A 20,830-nucleotide genomic window follows, 5' to 3' on the forward strand; every position below is an offset into this window, starting at 1 on the left:
GTATGTTCCTTGTTACTGGGGTTCCATTGCTTTAGGCCCTCTCAGCTGACAGAGCATGGAAATATATGTGTATACTAACCTGTATATACACATGTCTGTATGTATTTCTATATCTAACCATGTGTGTCTGTATTAAGCTAAACATGAGTTTATATTGATGTCTCCAGCTCTGATCCATTACCACAAGGATCATTCTAGCCTACCCCTTGCTTATCTGTAAACTTATACTCTAACAGTGAGAAACATCGCTCCAACTATCTGTTATTCATTTACTTAATTGCTCAATTCCAATATACAGGTGTACCTTGGAGATACTGAGAGTTGGGTTTCAGACCACCACATATAATTATCAAAGCAAGTTGTAATCTTTTTGCTAGTGAAGGGTCTTGTCTTCAATTTGTATAAAATGCAACATCTGTGATGTACAGTAAAGCATAGCACAATAAAACGAGGTATGCCTATATATGTATAGCAGTATCAGAAATGTACTTTATTCCCAGTTGGGAAACTGCAATGCTTGTGAGTAGTTCCTGTTACTTTTAGTTTATAGACTTCACTTATTTCCAGTTATTTAGGTCAATACCTTTCTTACCCAGCTTTTCAGTGACTTTAATACAGTTAGATTCTCTTGTCATAGTCTGCGTTCATTCCTTCCAGGGATCCCTGACCTCTTAAATGATATTTTAAAATTTACATACATTAAGGTTTACTCATTGTGCTTTAAAGTTCTTTGGGCTTTGACAAATGTATAAGGTCATGTATCTACCATTACAGTACAATAGAGAATAGTTTTAATGCTGTTTAATGTACTTAATAATATATGGATTGTTATAGAGGTCATATAGTACTGATTTCACTGGACCATTATCTAGACCAGTGGTTCTTAAACTTACTTTGCTCTCAGGACTACTGTATATTCTTAAAAGTATTTAAAAATCCCAAATAGCTTTTGATTTGTGGGTAACACATGTTCAAATTTACTGTATTAGAAATTGAAACTGAGCAGTTTCAAAATGTTAATTGAGCCCCACCCAGGTGGCTCAGTTGGTTGGAATGTCAACCCCTACACCAAAAAGGTTATGGGTTTGATTCCTAGGCAGGGCACATACCTAAGTTTTGGGTTCTACCCCGGTCAGGGCATGTACGGGTGACAACCAATCTGTTTCTCTCTCACATCGATGTTTTTTCACTATTAAGGAAGTAAAATATATGTACACTGTTGTCAAGGGTGAACACATTTTAAAAAACATATCTTTGGGTGAGGATTAAAAAAAAGTTAATTGGCTAATTTTTAAAAATATAATTAATCCAACATGTTAACATGAATTACATTTTTGTAAGAAATAATTATTTTTGAAAACAAAAATTAGTGAGGAAACATTGTTTTACTCTTTTATAAATTTTTAATAGTGGCTTACTAGAAGAGAGAGTCTCATATCTACTTCTGCATTCAATCTGTCATGATAATGTTGTTTAAATGTGTATTTCTTTGATTAATGCTGACAATAAACATCACTTCATATATTTATTAACCATTTATATTTCTCCTCTGAATTATCTATTTTAGTTTTTTTTCTTTTAGAGAGGAAAGGAGAGGAAGGGAGAGAAACGTGTAAGAGAGAAACATCAGTCAGCTGCCTCTTGCATGCACCCTGACTGGGGATCGAGCCCACAACCTGGGTATGTGCCCTGACCGGGAGTCAAACCTGTGACCCCCTGGTGCACAGGACGATGCTCCAGCCAATCAAGCCACAGTGGTTAGGGCTTTATTTTTGTTTTATACCAGTTTTTCAATTGCAAAATTATATGAGCTCTTTGTATTTTAAGAATATTAACCATTTGTTTTTTCTATTTTTGGCAAACATTTTCCCTAGTTTCTAGAATATTTTAATTGTGTTTCTGGTGGGGTTTTTTATGTGCAAAAATTCTGGAACTCTTATGTGGACAATTTTTTTTCATTGCTTTTAAGCTTTGAAAAGCTCCTGTGTTTAGGAAAATGTCTGACATATAATGAGTGCTTAGTAAATATATAATAAATAAATGGGTGAATGAACTAATGAAATATTTGACCCATACTGACAAACAATAGCCTCATTCTTTTCCTACAGATGTAGGTCAGTCCTCCAATCATTTCTACGTAATCTGGAACTAGAAGAAATAATTAGGATTAGTATTGATTTTCTGATGGTTGCATACTCACCATCTGGGGAATTACCACAGGAGCCTCTAACAAAGCCCATGATCCTGCATCTTGTATACTTTCATCCCTGATGATCACTAGATATTTTTTATCCCACAAGATCAATGCTTTCTGGTAGTTGCTGTATTTGTTTTTAATGGTGACTTCACTCATTATTTAATATTTAAAATCTACTTCTCAATTTCTACCTGGCCTATTCTGTCCTCTTCTATTATAATCTTGAGCACACAGAAGGATAATAAAAGTCAGAGGCATGAGGAATAAGAATGAGGGGGGAAAATGTGCCCTGCTTCTCAATATTTTATTATGAAATCACAGTGATACAATTTGTATTTGGGAGGAAAGGACATAAGTCAGCATATACATTGGGCAAATAAACTTGTTTTCATTGAATGTCTGTAGAGATAGTGGTGTTCATTCACTAGATCTGCTGCTCTCCCACAGTACCACATATCTTTATAATGAACCACTTCCCATCCTACAAATGTGCCCTTCCCTCCCATTTTCCTCTTTTTTGGCAAATACAATTCCATAAGCCCGAAATGTCCTGGTCAGCTATGTGCTTTGGCTGACAAATATTTTTTCATTTGAATTGTTTTCCTCCTATAGGTAAGGTGTCAGTATTCTATGGCTGCATTTAAGAGTTTCCTTTGGTTTTCAGAAGTTGGATTATTACGTGTGTTGTCATGGATTTCTTTGGGTTCATCTTGTATGGAGTTTTCTGAGGTCCTTGAATCTGTATGCTTATGTATTTTGCCAAATTTGGGGAATTTTCAGTCATTAAAAATTTACATATGAATTTTCCTTTGTCTGAATAATCTAGCCTGAAGATATCCTGGCAAAATAAAAAATTATATGGACAAGGCTACTTATTGCCCTGACTCAATATAAACAACAATACTACTCATTCATTCTGCAAGCAGATAGTTCTCAGTATTTTCTGATTGGCTTTATTTTCTTAAATTATATTGCCAGTGTCCTCTTTATTAATCTATTCCAAGACTAAGCATTTACCCTGTTCACTTTTTAAATAATTCGTTGTAAGTGCTTCCTGTCATAATAATTTGGTATCGTGTATTGACATTTCTAACAGTTTTAAATGATAGTCACTGAAAAACAAAAATTCATTTAATTCCTGATTGCTGTCTTTCAGCATTGCTGCTTATTTTCTCAAGCCAGGAGTTATATGTGGTCCAGAAGATTATTATGCTACAAAAGGCTATTTGTAAATACTTTTCAAAATTCTTCCTGTCTAGATGTCCACCTCAAATAAAGATAAATCCCTAGTACTAAGTATTCACAAAAAGAAACATGGTAACAGTAATCACTGCTTTTACAACTGCTTTTACAAATAGTTTTGCCTAAAAGCAGTGATTTTTGTTGGTTATCTGTCAGTAAAAAATTTAATGATTTAAGGATTCTGAGAAAGCCCTGCTTCAGAAAGTATTTTCTCCACTTAGCTGAATGATCTCCCATATTCCACACTTAAAGATTAATTCTTTTTGTCTAAGATTGTATTCCCTATTAAATTATATATGGTAAGTTTTTGCTCTCTTGTGCTTATCTGTACATCAACTCTGAGATAGATGCTATTATTCTCATTTTACAGATACAGTCACACAGCTAATTAAGTCGAAATGCTGGGATTCAAACCCACATACATATGAATTCCAAAGCGTAGACTGTTAATCACTCCTATTCTTCCATTGATTTCTGAGATTCTACTTCCACCTGTTTGCTCTTCAGTTTCCATGATTCTTTTGTCTTGTACTCGTCCCTCATATGTTGATGTTCTATAGAAGACACTCTTCTCATTCTCTACACACTCTCCTTAATCATACCTACTTTGTGGCTTCAGCAGGCACTTGTGTGTTATGGACTCCAAAGTTTGTATACCTGGATCAGATCTTACTCTGGAGCCTGTGTATCCGTTTACTCTCCCTACTTGAATTTCTCCTATGTGCCTCTACTTTTATTCCCTATCAATGAATACCATTTAGTATATGTTGCCTGAGTCAGAAACTTAGAAATCATTCTTAACTCTCCTTTCTTTTCTCTGCCACATGAGTGATATAAGAAACATATCTAATCATATCACAAGATGTTTAAACGTCTTGAGTGGCTCCCTGTAGCCTTCTGTATAAAAATGAAGTTGCTTAGCATTGTACACAAGGCCTTCCATATCATGGTTCCTTCCTTCCTCTACAGCATTATTTCTCATCCCTTTTCTCCTAACATTGTTTTAAATGTTGAAACATTGTCTGAGTTGTGCCAGTGGGAATTAAGGGTAGGCGATTTTGTGTAGTACACGTTGGCCCAGAATATTAACAGGGAAACAACACCCCTCCTGAGGCTGCTGTGGTGGCAGCAGCCCTAATTAGCCATAGATCTTTTTTTGGGTAAAGTGACTGCCAGTAAGAGTTAGGACTCTGAAGCCTAAGCTTCTTATGAAGATTTTCACTCCTTTGCCAATCTTAAGGTTCTAGGTTTAATTTTTATTAAGAAAAATGTGGGTTTTTTTGTAAACTTACTGGGCTCTCATTAATCCTAATGGCTTCTCAAGTGACCTTTCTAAAGTACAATTATTATGTTCCTCCTTTGCCTAAGTCCTTATTATTTAATTTTAACACTGTATAAATAAATTGTGTTTAATATTTTAAATATTTTTGTTACTTTTAAGCCTGGTTTAAGTGAGATTTGGCTTTTTCCCCAATTTATTTTAATTGCCTTTCTCATATTTTTGTTTTTAACTTTGAAAGGATTATTTCTCTAGGAAGTTTTTAAGGTGTTAGCTTGCTGGGCATATGAAATTTTGGATCATCTGTATAGCTTTATCAATAAAAACTTTTAAACATTTCGTTTCATGTAATTATGGAAAATTAATAGAAGGCATTTTAAAAAGCATTGGGACATTTAGTTCAGCAATTGTTGAGATGTTTCATTCTGAAACCACCCATGTCCATACTCAGTGGAAGTTATATTCCTAAAAGTTTTTAAATGAATGTGTGTCTGTGAATGTCCACCACCACCCTAGAATGAAGTCACTCCTTTTGTTTTCTAGTCAAGAAATAGTGTCACTAAAATTTTCAACATATTTTTTAAATTAGCAAGAAATAAGTGACATACTTAAGTCATATTCCTTGTTTCTACATTTTTGTTAAGAAACAATGACCAAAATCATCTTCCTCAAAGAAAGTGAAAGATCAATTAAAACTCGATTTTATTTAGAAACCAAACAGACTGTAACATGTTCCATGGGGAAATTACAGTCTGTTTTTTTTCAAATTAAAAAAAAATTATTGATTTGAGAGAGAGAAGGAGAGAGCAAAACATTGATTTGTTGTTCCACCTATTTATGCATTCATTGATTGATACTTGCGTGTGCCCTGAGTGGAGATTGAACCTGCAACCTTTGCATATCAGGATGACGCTCTAACCAACTGAGCTACCTAGTCAGGGTTACAGTCTATTTCTATTGAGGTCTTAGGCTACTCGCTGATTTATATTTAGGTGATGCAAAAACTTTCTGGATGGAGCTGGAAGATGATGGAAAAGTAGACATCATATTTGAGCAAGTGCAAAATGTGCTGCAGTCACTGAAGCAGAAGATCAAAGATGGGTCTGCCACAAATAAAGGTATGAAGCAATAGAAACTTCCAGTACATTTAATGCTTAATGTTACCCACTGGCATACAGTATAATTCTATTTCCAGTAGTTTGTTTTTAAAGTCAAATTATTTCTTTGTTTTCTAAGAACCTAACATCAGTTCTATTTGCTTTTTAGTGTGTGTGTATGTTCTGCTTCTATAAAAACTTGCTTTTACCATACCATTGCTATTTTGTAAAAGTGAGGAAGATGCTTACTTTGAATAATAGCTACTGAATTTATCTCTATCTCAGACTGCCTTTTATACCACCACCACCTCACCATTTTATTTTTTAATTTTTACCTTTTTTGTGGGGGTGGATATTGCAAAAGTAATGTCTGCTTATTGTACAACATTTGGTACATATAGAAACAACAATAACTACCCATTACTCCATCATACAATGACAACTAGTGTTTTTTAAAAATATAAAAGTACATATAACTGTATTTTGCCTGCTTTAAGCAGAACTTGGGTTACTAGTCTTCTGAAAGCAAAACATGCATTCGACATAGGCAGCCAATTCAGTCATCCAAGGTTTTTGTTTTCTATTTCTTTTTCTTCAACCCTGGTTGGTTGTAGAACATAAGACTTTTATGTGGAAACCTCCTCATTCCATCAGTACATACGATTTTCCAGCAAATTTTCAACCTATGTGCTTGTCCAAAAAATTGGTACTGTTTTTTCATTTTAATATTTCTTCCCATTCCTTCATGAGTCCGATATACCTAGGTTTGAATCCAATACCACTTCTAGCTGAATGACCTATAATAAATAGCTGAAGCTCTCAGCTTCAGTTTCTTTATCTCAATGCAGATACTCATAAGAACCTCTCAGAGGAGTTGTGAAGATTAAATGAGATAAAGTATATAAATTGTTTACCACTGTAGCTGGGATCTTGAATAAAGGTGGTGCTGCTGCTGATTGCTTTCATTCTTTTTTCCTTTCCTTAACAGAATACATCCAAGCAATGATTCTGGTGAATGAAGCAACTATAAGTAACAATTTAACGTTGATAAAGGGTATGTGCATTTCTAATCCCAATCTAGAGTATTCTTTGGTATTTTCTGTTTTTTTTTTTAATTAATCCTCACCTGAGGGTTTTTCCTGTTGTTGGTTTTTGGGTTTTTTTTGGAGAGAGTGGAACGGAGGGAGGAGGAGGAAGGAGAGAAACATTGATTGGCTGCCTCCCCCCCCAGGGCTAGGGCTCAAACCTGTGACCCTTTGGTCTGCAGGCCAATGCTGTAACCACTGAGCAAAACTGGCCAGTGCTCTCTGGTATTTTCTTGATCTGAAGCAGGCCCTCCTAATTATGTCAGGCTAACTAAACTATATAAATCAGTTTCTCTATTAAATGACAGTTCCCACCCATCCAGAGATAGGAAATGCACACCCTACAAAACCTCCTAGGGAAGAAATGAACAAATGTATCTCCTCTTCAAAAATGCTTTCTGTATAAGAAGAGCAAATAGAATTTTAAGACTCCAAACCATTATAAACCATCTTTGTGTGAAGAACAATACTAGGAAGGAATATTCTGGTATAGATAATCGGGTAAGAAAGTTTTTCATTTCTATATTGTTATTAGATTGTCAATCTTCGAAACTCTATAAGCAAATTTATTTTAGAAGGAATTAATCGAGGATAATATACCAGGACTAGAAAAAGAAATATTGAAAGTTACTTTATTGGAATCACTATCCTATAAATCTTAGTCTGTCACTTATTTGCTAAAGTGTTGAGGAAGTACATTTACTATATTTTAATTACTACTAAATAATAATTTTAACTGCTATAATTTGGAGCCCTAAGGTTTTAAATCTGAAAATATAACCTAACATCATCAGTATATATTTAAAAAGTCTGTTGTTGTTCAAAAGTATTCTTAATTTCAGTAGCTAATATATTTTTAGAATAGTAGATTCTATAAGAAAAGAGCCTTTCACAGTATCCTTCAGTTGCACTTGGAATCAGCATACCCTTAAGGGATTACATTAGTTTTGAAGAAAAGCTTTTTTTTTTTTTAACATTAAATACTTTTTTTATTTCTATTATATATTTTACTAGCATTGTATTTGAACCAAATATTCATCTTTTACAGTCACATAACTATCTGTACATTACTAGATGTGGAATTGTACCACTTTCCTTCAATTTTAAATGCAGGAGGTAGTTAGAGGAACTAAATCTAAACAGTTTCCTTTTTTATTTCTGAGACAGTCTATTTCCCACTAAAAGAAAGTGAGTGGGACCCCAGCTGGGTGGCTCAGTTGGTTGGAGCATCGTCCCATACACCAAAAAGTTACAGGTTCGATTCCTGGTCAGGGCACATACCTAGATTGTGGGTTCGATCTCTGGTCAGGTGTGTGTGGGAGGCAACTAAAAACAGTAAATTGGGTTTTCGTTTTGGTTGTTTTAAAGTAACAATTTTGTTAGTAGAGATGCTGAAGATTATAATTTCATATTTTTAGTAGTTCATCTGAAATGTAATGAACTTATTAAAATAAAAATATGTGTTTGCCAGTGGTAGAACAGTGTTTATAAGTGAGTAATTGGAGAGTTATGTAATTGACAGTTTTGGCAGATACAAGGATTAACAACTTTCTAGTAATAAAATTTCATGTTAGTATTTTAAAAAAATACTGAGACGGGAGAAACAAAAGGATTTGGTGTTGAGGTCAAAACAAGCCGTCACAGATCTAGCCTTTACTCCACAAATCACTAATTACCTTCATTTTCCTTGCTTGCATGTAACAAACTGTAAATATTTGCTGTGTCCCCATACAAAGGATTGGATACTGTTTTCTTGAGATAAATTATTATTTCCCCTTTCCCCCCTTAATTAATGATTAATTTTAAATCTCCATGTTTTTCAGTAAATCTTATTTCTAACTATGCTTATATACATTTGTTTATTCATATTTGTTAATATGGATTTACATGACTCATGCAAAGAAATTAGCTGGGAAAATCAGAAATTCTTAATTTGTGTAATTTATTTATTTTTAATCAGTTATTATAGCTCACTTCAACTATCAGATTTTAAAACTTCTTTCTTTACCTAGATAATTAAAGAGGGATCTTTGTTTTTCAATGAGCCAAGGAGTAGCCTTGGATTATAACCTAACCTTTTATTTACTTAAACTTTTTTTTCTTTTTAATTAGACTGCTCTGCACTAAAGGTCCAAGGCAAGCTAATAGTCCAAGGCAGGATGAGAAATCATTATTTCCTTAAGGTTTATCATTGTATAGGAAAAAGCACATTAAAAAAAAAAGTCTTTAAACCAAATATATAGAATATTCCACATACCATTTTTCACAATAAGAATGGTAAAACTAATTTTTTTCATTAGATAGCTTATGTCTATATTGTAGTCATGTTAGAGAGTAAGAATAGATGAGTAGAAAGAGACAAAAGAAATTACATGCAGAAAGACATAGAAGAAACGAAGCAAAATATGAAAAGGCTAAAGACAAAAAGAGGTATCCAAATATTCTACCTCGTTCCTCCCATAAAATAATAGTAAAACAATGAGAAAAAAGGTACATAAACTTTCTATTTTGTGACCTTTTATAGAACCTTTAAGAATTTATTTTTTTTTTCTATACAATACAAGCGGAAGTGGGACTATTTGATGTTCACCTTAAAGGTTGATTAAAATTCAGATAAAGTTCAGGCCAGATTAGAGTTTCTGCATTAGTAATCTCTTTTATCCTAAGTTTTATTTCATCCTATCTTATTTTCTTAGTGTTTTTGAAAATATGGACATACAACTTTTTGGCTCAATCTTGATACCTTATTATGGTTACAGATTTAAGGGCTCCGTATATCTCTAGTTAATAAAGATATTAGATATTACAGTGAATGATTTTTAAATTGGTGTATTTGTTACTCATGTTTGTATTTTTTTCATGTAGATCATAAGTCTGTGACTGAGAATGAACAGAAAAACAAATCAAGTTCATTGCCGTCTACATCATATGAAGACTCCTTTCCAGAAGACTGTACAGATCTGTATGTGTATCAGTTAAATTTATTTTTATTGTTAATGCTTTTGCTCCCAGAAAGAGATTTACTCTTGCTAATCATTTGACAGAGGAGTAGATAGTCTATATCACAATAGATTCTTTCCCACTAAAAGCATTAAAAGTTGTAAATTTTAGTATTTTATGTAGGATAAAGGTTCATGAGTCCCTTAATAGGTTATTTATTTGTTAATATCCTTAGGTAATCAAGTCTTTTAAAAAACTTAGCTTAAGATGTCTTTATATGTTATTATATTGAAACCTACCAAATTGGTGGGTTTTTTTTAAGTAAAATTTTTTTTTCCTGGATTATTTCTTTTAAAGTGGAGTATTGAAAAGGGTCAAAAGTATTTCTTTCAGTATCAGTTCAGTTTTTAAAATGCATAACAGCTCTAAATTAGTGTCAGAAATTTTATGAGAATAGGCTAAACTTTTCTGACCTTTTCTTCTTTAACCACTAATTTCAGTAAAGATTCTTCAGCAGAATTCCTCAGTAGAATTGTATAGGAGGACATATGACACTCTGACATTTAGTCTCTATTTTTAGTAGGTAACGCCTGTACTAAAACTTTCAAGTACTAGTTAAAGGGAAGTTTCTGAAAATGTTTTGTGCTAGGGTGGGGAACAGAATTACAAAAAGCCAAAAAGTATCTTTAGAAAATAAGCCATTAAGTTGATTGTACTTTCATATTAAAGTAACAAAAAAAGTTGTCAATATAGAATTCTTCTTTTTCTTTTCAGTGTTTATGAGAGTTGTAGATTGACACTATTACATATGATTTGTATTTACAAATATTAGAGAGGTCATTGCAGTTTGAGTCTAAAAGGCTCATCAAAAACTCTCAGAGAAAGCTTAAGTTCACAGTTTTCAAACACTTTAACTGGCCATTTCAATAGCTGAATTCTGACTTTCTGATATATAGCATAAATTTTTTTATTACCTTTTAAAAAAATTAAATCACTCTAAATCACTAAAATAGATTCTTTTTATGTAAATTACCTCCAAGCAAACTGTTCTCCATCTTATATTTAGATATATTTTAAGCTTAAATGCAAGAGTTGATTTAGGGATCAGTATTAAGCTAACCATTCTGTACTTTCTGGAATGTTCCCTTTTAAAAAAAAAAAAATCAGGGCAGTACTTTTTCCAATTTTTTCATTTATATTTAAAATTGTGTCGGGACCTTGAGATTTAATTTATTGGGGCCTCAAATCTTAAATATGTTTAAATAAAGTAGCATTCTAGGACCCCTTTTTAACTGTCACAGACTTCAGTTTCTTCTTTTCATTTTTGTCTGCAGCAGCAATAGTTATTAGGTAGAAAAGACAAAGGCATATTGTTTCTGAGCTGCTCTGTCTCTCTATTATCAGTTAACTTTATACAGTCTTTCCCCAACAGATTGTCTTCTTGTTTCAAACAAAGTTTGACTGAGATCATTGCATATGAAGGGACATGTCTAATTCAGCTCAGGATTTTCTTCCTTAACCATTACGAATTCTAAGACCACATTTCATTCTTGACCAGAATTATGCTTAAATAATTCTTTTGTATTTCCTCTGCAGATTATGAGTTTGTTATTTGTTTTGCTTTTTTTCGTAGTTAAACCTCTAGTAGGTTAGTAGTCACATAGGCAAACTGTCAAACTAAATGGTGACTAGCTTAAGCCACATGTTCTCAACCCCAGCTCAATTGTTCAATGTCATGTAATTTGTCAATGGCAAACCAGAGTGAAAATCTTAGATCTGGTAGGAAACTGGCTTTCTTTTATTCTTGATTTTAATTTAATTTCCACTCCATATAAGTTAGCTATGACATAGGTACATATAAAAACAAATTTAGCCCTGGCCAGTGTGGCTCAGGTGTTTGAGCATTGTCCCACGCACTGAAGGGTTTCGGGTTCAATCCCCAGTAGAGGGTGTGTAGGAGGCAGCCCATCGATATTTTGCTCTAACATCGATGTTTCTCTCTCTCTCACTCTCCCTCTCCCTTCCTTTCTCTCTAAAAAACTACTTTGGTGATGTTTGGAAACCTGGCTTAGATTTTTTTTCTTAGTTAAGTACTTTGGTTTGTTAAGAACACACAGCCAGCTTAAATAGTGGAATTCATTAGAGATATACCAGGTATGTAGCTTTGGCTAACATACATGGTGAAAGTGGGCCTTTGCCCCATTGCCAAAAGACCTAGGGTTGAATTTAAGCCAATTGGCTTTTCATCTCACATGCACATAAACACCCAAAAGAGCTTATTTTTGAAAAGACAACACACACTCCTAACATACATGTGCATACACACACACATATAAATAAAATAGGTGTTCAAGAACAGAAACTGTAACACAGCAGGCCATATGGGGACTAGATTTGAAACTGGAAAGTCAATACCTGAGGTTCCACGTTGTTGAGATCTTCTCTCTGTATGGTATCAGCTGGTTCTTCTGTTCCCACAGTCTAACAAAATCTGTCCCGGCTAAACACAACATGATCTTCTACTGTGAGTGTTACCTCATGATATTTTTTTATATCTTGGAATAAATTTTTGAGAGAGACCATTAATAGCCCAGTATGAATACATGACCCAACAGATTTGCCTATACTGAAATTAAAATGGCCATCTTTCCCAAAGAAGATGACAAAATAAGGGACTGAACAGAAAACAAATGTGTCCACTGCAATCTTTAAGATGAATAGAGTTCATTTCTTTTTTAAAAAATATTTTTTTATTGACTTTAGAGAAAGAGGGAGGGAGAGGGAGAGAGAGAGAAACATCAATGGGTTGCCTCCCACATCAATGCAGAAGGCAGCTGATCGATGCTTCACTCTCACATTGATGTTTCTCTCCTTCTCCCTTCCTCTTTCTCTAAAAATTAATAAAAAAATATATTTTTAAATTCCAGATGATTTGGACTCCCAAACTGTAGAAAAATTAATTTAGAACTCTTACACACACACACACACACACAAATAATAAAGATTAGATCTCTTTCCATTTACATTAGGTATCATGGCTTCATTCATAACATTATCTACACTTTATTATAAATACTTGCCTAGAATATAAGCGCCTTGAGATCATAGTCAGCACTCAAGAAATCTTTGATGGAAGAATGAATGAATGAATGAGTGCGTGAATGAATGAACCCTCATAGGAAAATGGACAAAGCATATGAACAGACAGTTCACCAAAGGAAAAATATAAGACCAACAAACATCAACTTAATTTCAAACTCCCTCTTTAGAGAAAAACAAATTAAGGAGGTAATAAAATACTATTTTTCATCTATCAAATTGATTAAAATATTTTAAAATAATATTTAATTAGACTAACATTCATATATGCTTATGAGAGTGTAATTGACGCAGCCTTTTTGCAGAGCAGTTTGGCAGTCTGTATTGATTAAAATGTATGTACCTCCTAGCACCATGATTGTGATCTCTAAATGTCGTTAAGTGGAATCCTAGTTCCGTAGAGCAGTGATTTTCAACCAGTATGCTGCAAGAATTTTTAAAACATACAATACCTGACTAGTCAGGGGCACTGACCTCTTTCCAGATTGTCAAATAAAAAAATGACAACAGCCAACACAATAGCTGTCTGGTGTGAATGAATCATAATTATACCTACTTTTTTTGTCAGATTGGCAAAAAATATATTCTTTGGTGTGCCACAGAATTTTAGTAATTAGTTTATATGTGCCATGAGATGAAAAAGGTTGAAAATCGCTGCTGTAGAAAAATGGCAGATTCCAAACCTGGGACATCTTGTGACAGCAGAAATGCTATCCAAGACTACCAGCTGTGTTTGAAAGACGCAGAACCAAACTTGAAGGAGCTCCCACTGCCCAATAATGGCACAATTTGAACATCAAAAGGAATAATCGTTGTAATTGATTTAAACACTTCAAATATATAAAAACATTAGTTCATAATATTTTCAAAATCAATCACTTTGGTAGTTGCTAGGATACAACTCATCATCATTCTGAATACTAGAAAATAAAGAAAAAGAATCAAGCATTTAGCCTGGCCTGGTGTGGCTCAGCAGTTGAGCATTGACCTAGGATCCAGGAGATCTTGGCTCGATTCTGTCGGGGCACATGCCCCGGTTGCAGTCTTGATCCCCAGCAGGGGGCGTGCAAGAGGCAGCCAATCAATGACTCTCATCATTAATGTTTCTATCTCTCTCTCTCCCTCTCCCTTCCTCTCTCTGAAATCAATAAAGATATATTTAAAAGAAGAATCAAGCATTTATCTTGTCTTGCCTATATTAACTGTATTTCACAATAATCTTAGTTGATAAGGAAAATTTCATTATAAAAAAATTCCATCCCGAAAAATCTAGGGATGATAGAACAAGAAGATTGTTACTTTTTCAACCCCCCATCCCCCAAGAAACAGTGGACTTAGGGCAGTGCTCTCAAACTAACTGTGGTGAGAACAGGTGTTTGAATTTTTAAACTTTCAATTTATTGAGGACCAATACTCTTGTAAAAGACAATAAAATGTTGTGGCAATGTCAGATTGCTGTAAAAGTTTTTAAACTTTCGCAGCTTTCAATTATTGTACTTTTCATGAATAGATAGCAATCCAATGGAGATGGACACCACCACACCTTGAGTAGCACTGGCCTAGATAGTGTTCGTGAGTAAATGACAAACCTGTTAAGTGAAAGATTTGTGAGGAGCTTTCAAATAATGGATGGATTTGGCTGAAAACACCCTAACGTGCTTACAAATCTTAACATCACTGAAAGTGAACATTGTGTGTCACCTTATTTGACTCAATAGGAAATTTATAGCACTACCTATGAATTATTACACCCCCCAGCACCAAAATTGAACCTGAATCTAATCAAGCTTCTTGAACTGACTACTGATTTACCAGAAATAGAATGGATAGAGGAATGAGTTAAATGGCAACACCGCAAAAAAGGCATGAGCCAAATTCCAGAATGCAGGAAATGCCACAGGACAAATGACACAATTTATTTAACTTTGACAAACAAATGTCATAAAATGAAGAGGCACTGTTTTAAGGTTAAAGAGATATAAAAGACATCTGAATCAAATAGAATGTGTGGGACTTGTTTGAATTCTGATTCAAACAAATTTTATGACAATCAGGGAAATGTGAAAATGGGTCATTGAGATTATATATTTTTAAAAAGCCTTGTTAGAAATGAATGCTGAATTATTTCAGGTAAAAAAAGATGTAATGTCTAGGATTTGCTTTAAAACTCCAATGTGTTTCAGGATGGGGCAAGAGGTGGGGTGAATAGGTGGAATAAAATAGGCAGAATGTTGATTAGTATCGAAGTTAGTACCATGTCAAAGATAAAAGACATTATTAGTTAAAGCAGTGAAAACAGATTTTATTTAGTACCTACTGACAATAAAGGAAAGAGGTGAGCTCCATTCTGATTTATGCTGCTGAGGTGACTGGCGTGTTAAGGGGAATGGAGGAGGGAGGAAGAGCAGGGGCTCAAGTGAAAAATTATAAAGGGTTGGTGAGTGTGAGTACCCTTGAGGCCAGCTGTGTGTGCTAACTGGCAGCTATCTCCCACAGAGACTGGAAGACAGAGCCATATCATTTTTGATGATTGCCTTTCAAAGGAATGGCTTTCAGGTCCTTGAGAAACACATTCCTGAGTTGTGGGAGATACATACACCTCTCAGAAGGAAGGAAGAATGTTTACAGTTATAAACTCTCTTTAGTAAATGCTCTAAGAAAGGAAGGTCGGAGTGTATCTTCAGTTGTTGGCTAGAGGAAACAGTAAATTCTCCTGGCAGCCTTGAGCTTCCTCAGTCAGGCATTTTACTGGGGGGCTGGGGTCATGCTAGAGACATGGCCTTATGCTACTAGAAGCCTTGCTAGATTTTGGTTTTCTTAGTGCAGGGGTTCAGACCGAGTCGTTATGTGCCAAAGGTTAGTTCTGCAGTTCTCACAAGTATATGAGGTCCCGATATATCAGTCTTTTTTTTTTATGAGAAAAATTTACTCTTATGTGTATTTTGAAAGTTTTATTAATAGAAAGTTATTTTTAAATGTATATTCCTGTTGACCTAGTAATTCCTCTTAAAGGAATATATACTAAGGTAATAAGCAGGAATTTGGTCAAGGTTTTTATGTATGAGGATATTCATCAAAGTAATAATAGAGAAAAATTGGAAACACGTTTCTAACATTAAAAGATTTATAAATAAATGTAGATCCTTTAGCCTGTTAGATTGTCAGAAATTCAAAAGCATCAAGAGCCATTGATGGATGAGGCTCTGGAAGCAGGCACTCTCATAAATTGCTGGGGAGCTGACTCCATGGAGAGCAATTTGGCAGTCTTAACAAAATTACTAATCCATTTACTCTGTGACCTAGTACTTCCACTTCTGGGAGTATATTCTACAGTGATATATTTACATGTATGAAATTGTTTTGTACAAGGTTTTTCATAACGTCATGATTTATGATAGCAAAAGATTGGAAACTAGGAGAGGACTAATTGAATAAATTGTGGGGTTTATGCAGAGGGTTACTATACAACCAGAAAAAGGATGAGGAACCTCATATCTATACATTGAATATGGTAGCCACTAGCTACACATGGCTGTTTAAATTTGTGATATAATTAAAATTAAATAAAATTTAAAATTCAGTTCTTCAGTTGCACTAGCCACATTTAAAAGTGCTCAGTAGCCACAGGTGGCTAGCAGCTTACTCCGGTGGACAGCACAGATAGAAGACATTTCTATTAGTGCAGGAAGTTCTGTTGGACAGTGCTGCTTTATCTAGTATAAAAATATCTCTAAGATACCTCTATTACTTTTATAATGAAGACACCTAAAGATAGAAAATATTACATAAAACAAAACTGAGGTTCTTTTTGAAAGATTGAAATCTAAGTTCCAAGTATATATGGAATCTTTTCACGTATATATATATTTTTTTTCTTAAAATCAGTAGCTGCCCTATTTTCTCCTAGAAATTTACCGTTTTCAGGTTTATCACTATGATGCCAGATACACATATTTTGGAAAAAATTCCATTGGTAACAGTTGTTTAAGGCAAACAGTATAAAGGATTCTCGATGAATGAATTATTTTTTGGCTAGCATTTACTGTTTTTTGTAGGCAGAAAGCTTGAATCAAGCATGCCTGAAAATGTCACCTTCCTCACCTATTTATTAAGTGCATCCTCTAAATAACTCTTAAGTTTGCTGAGTGCTATAGCAAAATGTTACAGCTATAATCCCAGCTCTCTGGAATATTCTGAAATTAGGTTTGATACAATAGATACTTGGTCTTTGTCTCAATACCTGGCACATAGCTTCTAAGACCTTTGGAACCTCCTGAGTGAGAAGAGTATCTTTGGCATGCTAATGGAATGACTTTTGGTGAGGGGCTCCTAGTTAGATTCAATACGGGGCCTGCTCACCAGAAAGACTAAACCCTGATTAGAAACTTAAAACTTTCAACCCTACATTCCAACCTCCAGGGAGGAGAGAACAGCTAGAGATTTAGATAATCACTAGTGGTCAGTTATTTAATCAGTCATGTTTATGTAATGAAACCTCCATAAAAACCTCTAAACAGGGTTCTGGAAGCTTCCTGGTTGGTGAACACTTAGATGTGCTGGGAGGGAGGCACACATGGAGAGAGCGTGCCATGCCCTTTCCCACTTATCTTGCCCTATGGATCACTTCCATTTGGCTGTTCCTGAGTTCTATCTTTTATTATAAACTGGTAATAGTAATTAAAGTGTTTTCCTGAGCTCTGTCTTTTTACAAACTATCAAACTTGAGGGAGGGGGTTGTGGGAACCCCATGGTCAGTTAAAAGTATGGATACCTAGGATTTGTATTTTGCATATGAAATGGGGACAGTCTTATAGTACTTGTGGGATCTGATACTGACTCCAGGTAGATAGTGTCAGAATTGAACAGAATTATTGGACATGCAGTGGGAAAATTGGTGGGAAAAAATCACATATTTAATGTCTGGAGGGTGAAGAAAAACCTTTGAGGCATATACCTTTATATGGCTGCAGAACATAGTAGTATAATCAGAGTCTGGCATATTTTTGTGTTGTCTAAGAAGAAAGTAATAGGAACTAATTACCACCTTAGTGTGCAGTGTTTTTTAAAAATGGGGAATTGTACTGTAAATTTGAGATACTAATAAATAATTGATTTTTAACAGAGCTATAAAAAATAAGGAAATTCCCCCTCTGGAAAATAAAGCTGCAGACTTTAGAGGAAAAGAATCATCTTTGAATTTATCTTACCAAAGTCATGACTGCTCTGGTGCTTGTCTGATGAAAATGCCACTAAGCTTCAAGGGAGAAAACCCTCTGCAGCTACCAATTACATGCCACTTCCAAAGACGTCATGCAAAGACAAACTCTCATTCTTCAGCACTCCACGTGAGTTATAAAACCCCTTGTGGAAGGAGTCTTCGAAACATCAAGGAAGTTTTTCGTTTCCTGCTTGAGACAGAGTGTAACTTTTTATTTACAGATAACTTTTCTTTCAATACCTATGTTCAGTTGACTCGGAATTACCCAAAGCAGGAAGAAATTGTCTCTGATCTGGATATTAGCAATGGAGTGGAATTGGTGCCCATTTCTTTCTGTAATGAAATTGACAGTAGAAAGCTTCCACATTTTAAGTACAGAAAGACTATGTGGCCACGAGCATATTACCTAAACAGCTTTTCCAACATGTTTACTGATTCATGTGACTGTTCTGAGGGCTGCGTAGACATGTGAGTAGAATAACATGGCATTGCAAAAAATCTTCTGAATGTTAGGCGTACTTGTTAAGTCCTGCTATGTATCAGTTTGTCTGTCTATCTATATAAAACTCTTCGCTAAGAATCTAAAATGGAAAAATACACTCTCTTACTGGCAATGGGAAAGAATTCTTCACTGGCTATTATAGTAATTTAAAAATTATTTCCTCCAAGGATGAGTATTTCCTTTAAGCTAGTGTCATAATTATAATTATAGTTATTGCCATATAACAGTGTGGACACTGTGACAGTTGCTTTACATATATTTTCTTATTTAATTCTCACACAACTCCATGAGGTAGTAATATTATTTCCATGTCACAAATGAGGAAATTGAGAAGCCAATTGTAAGATCATAGGGCAAACAAATTCAAGAGCTACAATTTGAACCCATGGTCTTAACCACTATGTTACATGTTGTGTTTTACTTTTATAAATCATTTCCTTGCAATTTTTTTAGAAAGTTAATGGTACTTGTAATTAGTACTCTCTTGATCATAACATTGACATTCCATTAAAAAAATGAAAACATGTTCTAATGTATTAGGACTTTGAAATCATTTTGTTTTAAGGGTGTGTAATGTACATGTATTTGTAGGTATGCATATATAGAATGGAGTTTCATTATATGTGCATTTAATTTAATGTAATTTAGCTTCCTATACTGGGCAAAATAATGAGAGAGGTAAAAAGAAAGAAATAGTATGGATAGTAGTTTTCACCATCCTGACAGTTGGAATGTGAGATGAGATGTATGAATCTGCTGTTACATCATTTTGGCTCAGTTCCTTCAGGCCTGTCATAGAGGAAACCTGTCACTATGCCAAGTTTAATTCTGCTTAAAAATAAGTTTATATTTTTTAAACATTTCTTCTAAGTATAATCCAGCTATATCTGGCCAAGCTCAATCTTTCTCAGTACTGGAGAAAAAAAACAACTGACTGTTGGACAGTGTTTACTTTATGGTCAGTTTAAGGGACTTTTTAAACATAATAATTTGAGTATATGTAATTTTAGAACACACTGGATTAAACCCAATTGAATGTATGATTTTAAACAGTCACAGCACACAAAGGAATTTAGGACCATGAAGGCAGCTTGAGTCCCAACAAATAGAATTCACACCTGAAGAATCAGAGATAAATATAGAATCTGATTGAAAGAGACTTTACAATAGGTATGTTTAAAGTGTCTAAAGAGCTAAAATATTAGCATCCATGAAACAAGGAAAGCAAGAAAAGGATATATTTTTTTAAGTGGTATATAAAAAAGAACCACTTGGAAATATGGGAAATAAAACATATGGCCATTGAAATAAAAAATGGACTAGATGGACTAAATGTATTGGTATAGTTGGAGAAAGAATTAGTGAACTGCACGGCAAAAACTAAGATCTCTCAGAATGCAAAGAGATAAAGATATGGGGAAAATTAAGTTACAGGTTAAAAAACATGGAGGATAAAATGAGAGAGAAACATCTGCAGTGAAGAAAAGAGCAATATTCAAAGAAACAATAGCTGAGAATTTTCCAAATTGAAAAAAGACAGGAATCTTCAGAGCCAAAAAGTCTCCTAAAGACTAAGAAGGGAAAATAAAATTAAATATATCGATGCAACTTAAAAAGTATCTAGGGTAAAGAGTAAATTTCAAAAACTCAGAAAAGAGGAAAAATAGACTAATAACACGCTTTGATTAGAATTAATAAAACAAGAGATATTAGCATAAAATACTGAAGGAAAATAAATGTAAAATTAGAATTCCTTTCAAAGTCATTTGACAGGGAGAGTACGGTGTTCAGACAATGAAATAGCCATTGAAGAGGTGCATACCTACTTTCTAGCAATATTACTTTTAAGTATATCTAGAACATTGTTTTCCAAGCTATAGGTTTGTGGGATGTAAAATCATTTAAAGGGTTGTAACTAGCATTTTTAAAATTAAATAATACAAAAAATACCCAAGTGCATCACACACAATAAGGGTAAAGTTTCATGTCACTGTTGTTTCAGTTTATACACATGCACACATACATAAATATGTATGCTTGTACAGGATCATGAAGAAAATGTATTTTCTACCATGGGTCATAGTTAAAAATATTTGAATACTACTCTAGAGATGCTTACACATGTGTATAAGAATGGGATGTTCATTGCAGCATTTGTTATATTGAAAACT

The 20,830-nt window shown here is 34.1% G+C and overlaps 1 protein-coding gene across 2 annotated transcripts in view; it reads left to right on the forward strand.

Annotated features, from left to right (window-relative positions):
• SETDB2 (SET domain bifurcated histone lysine methyltransferase 2) overlaps positions 1-20,830 on the forward strand; it is a 47,508-nt gene that overhangs the window by 8,052 nt on the left and 18,626 nt on the right. For both annotated transcript variants that reach the window (XM_016205456.2, XM_016205457.2), the window contains exons 3-6: positions 5,711-5,836; positions 6,804-6,869; positions 9,766-9,862; positions 18,062-18,625. In XM_016205456.2, the coding sequence (XP_016060942.2) occupies positions 5,711-5,836; positions 6,804-6,869; positions 9,766-9,862; positions 18,062-18,625 (853 nt within the window). The remainder of the gene's footprint in view (positions 1-5,710; positions 5,837-6,803; positions 6,870-9,765; positions 9,863-18,061; positions 18,626-20,830) is intronic.

Source organism: Miniopterus natalensis, chromosome 2 (genome assembly GCF_054644295.1).
Source record: "Miniopterus natalensis isolate mMinNat1 chromosome 2, mMinNat1.hap1, whole genome shotgun sequence".
NCBI lineage: Eukaryota > Metazoa > Chordata > Mammalia > Chiroptera > Miniopteridae > Miniopterus > Miniopterus natalensis.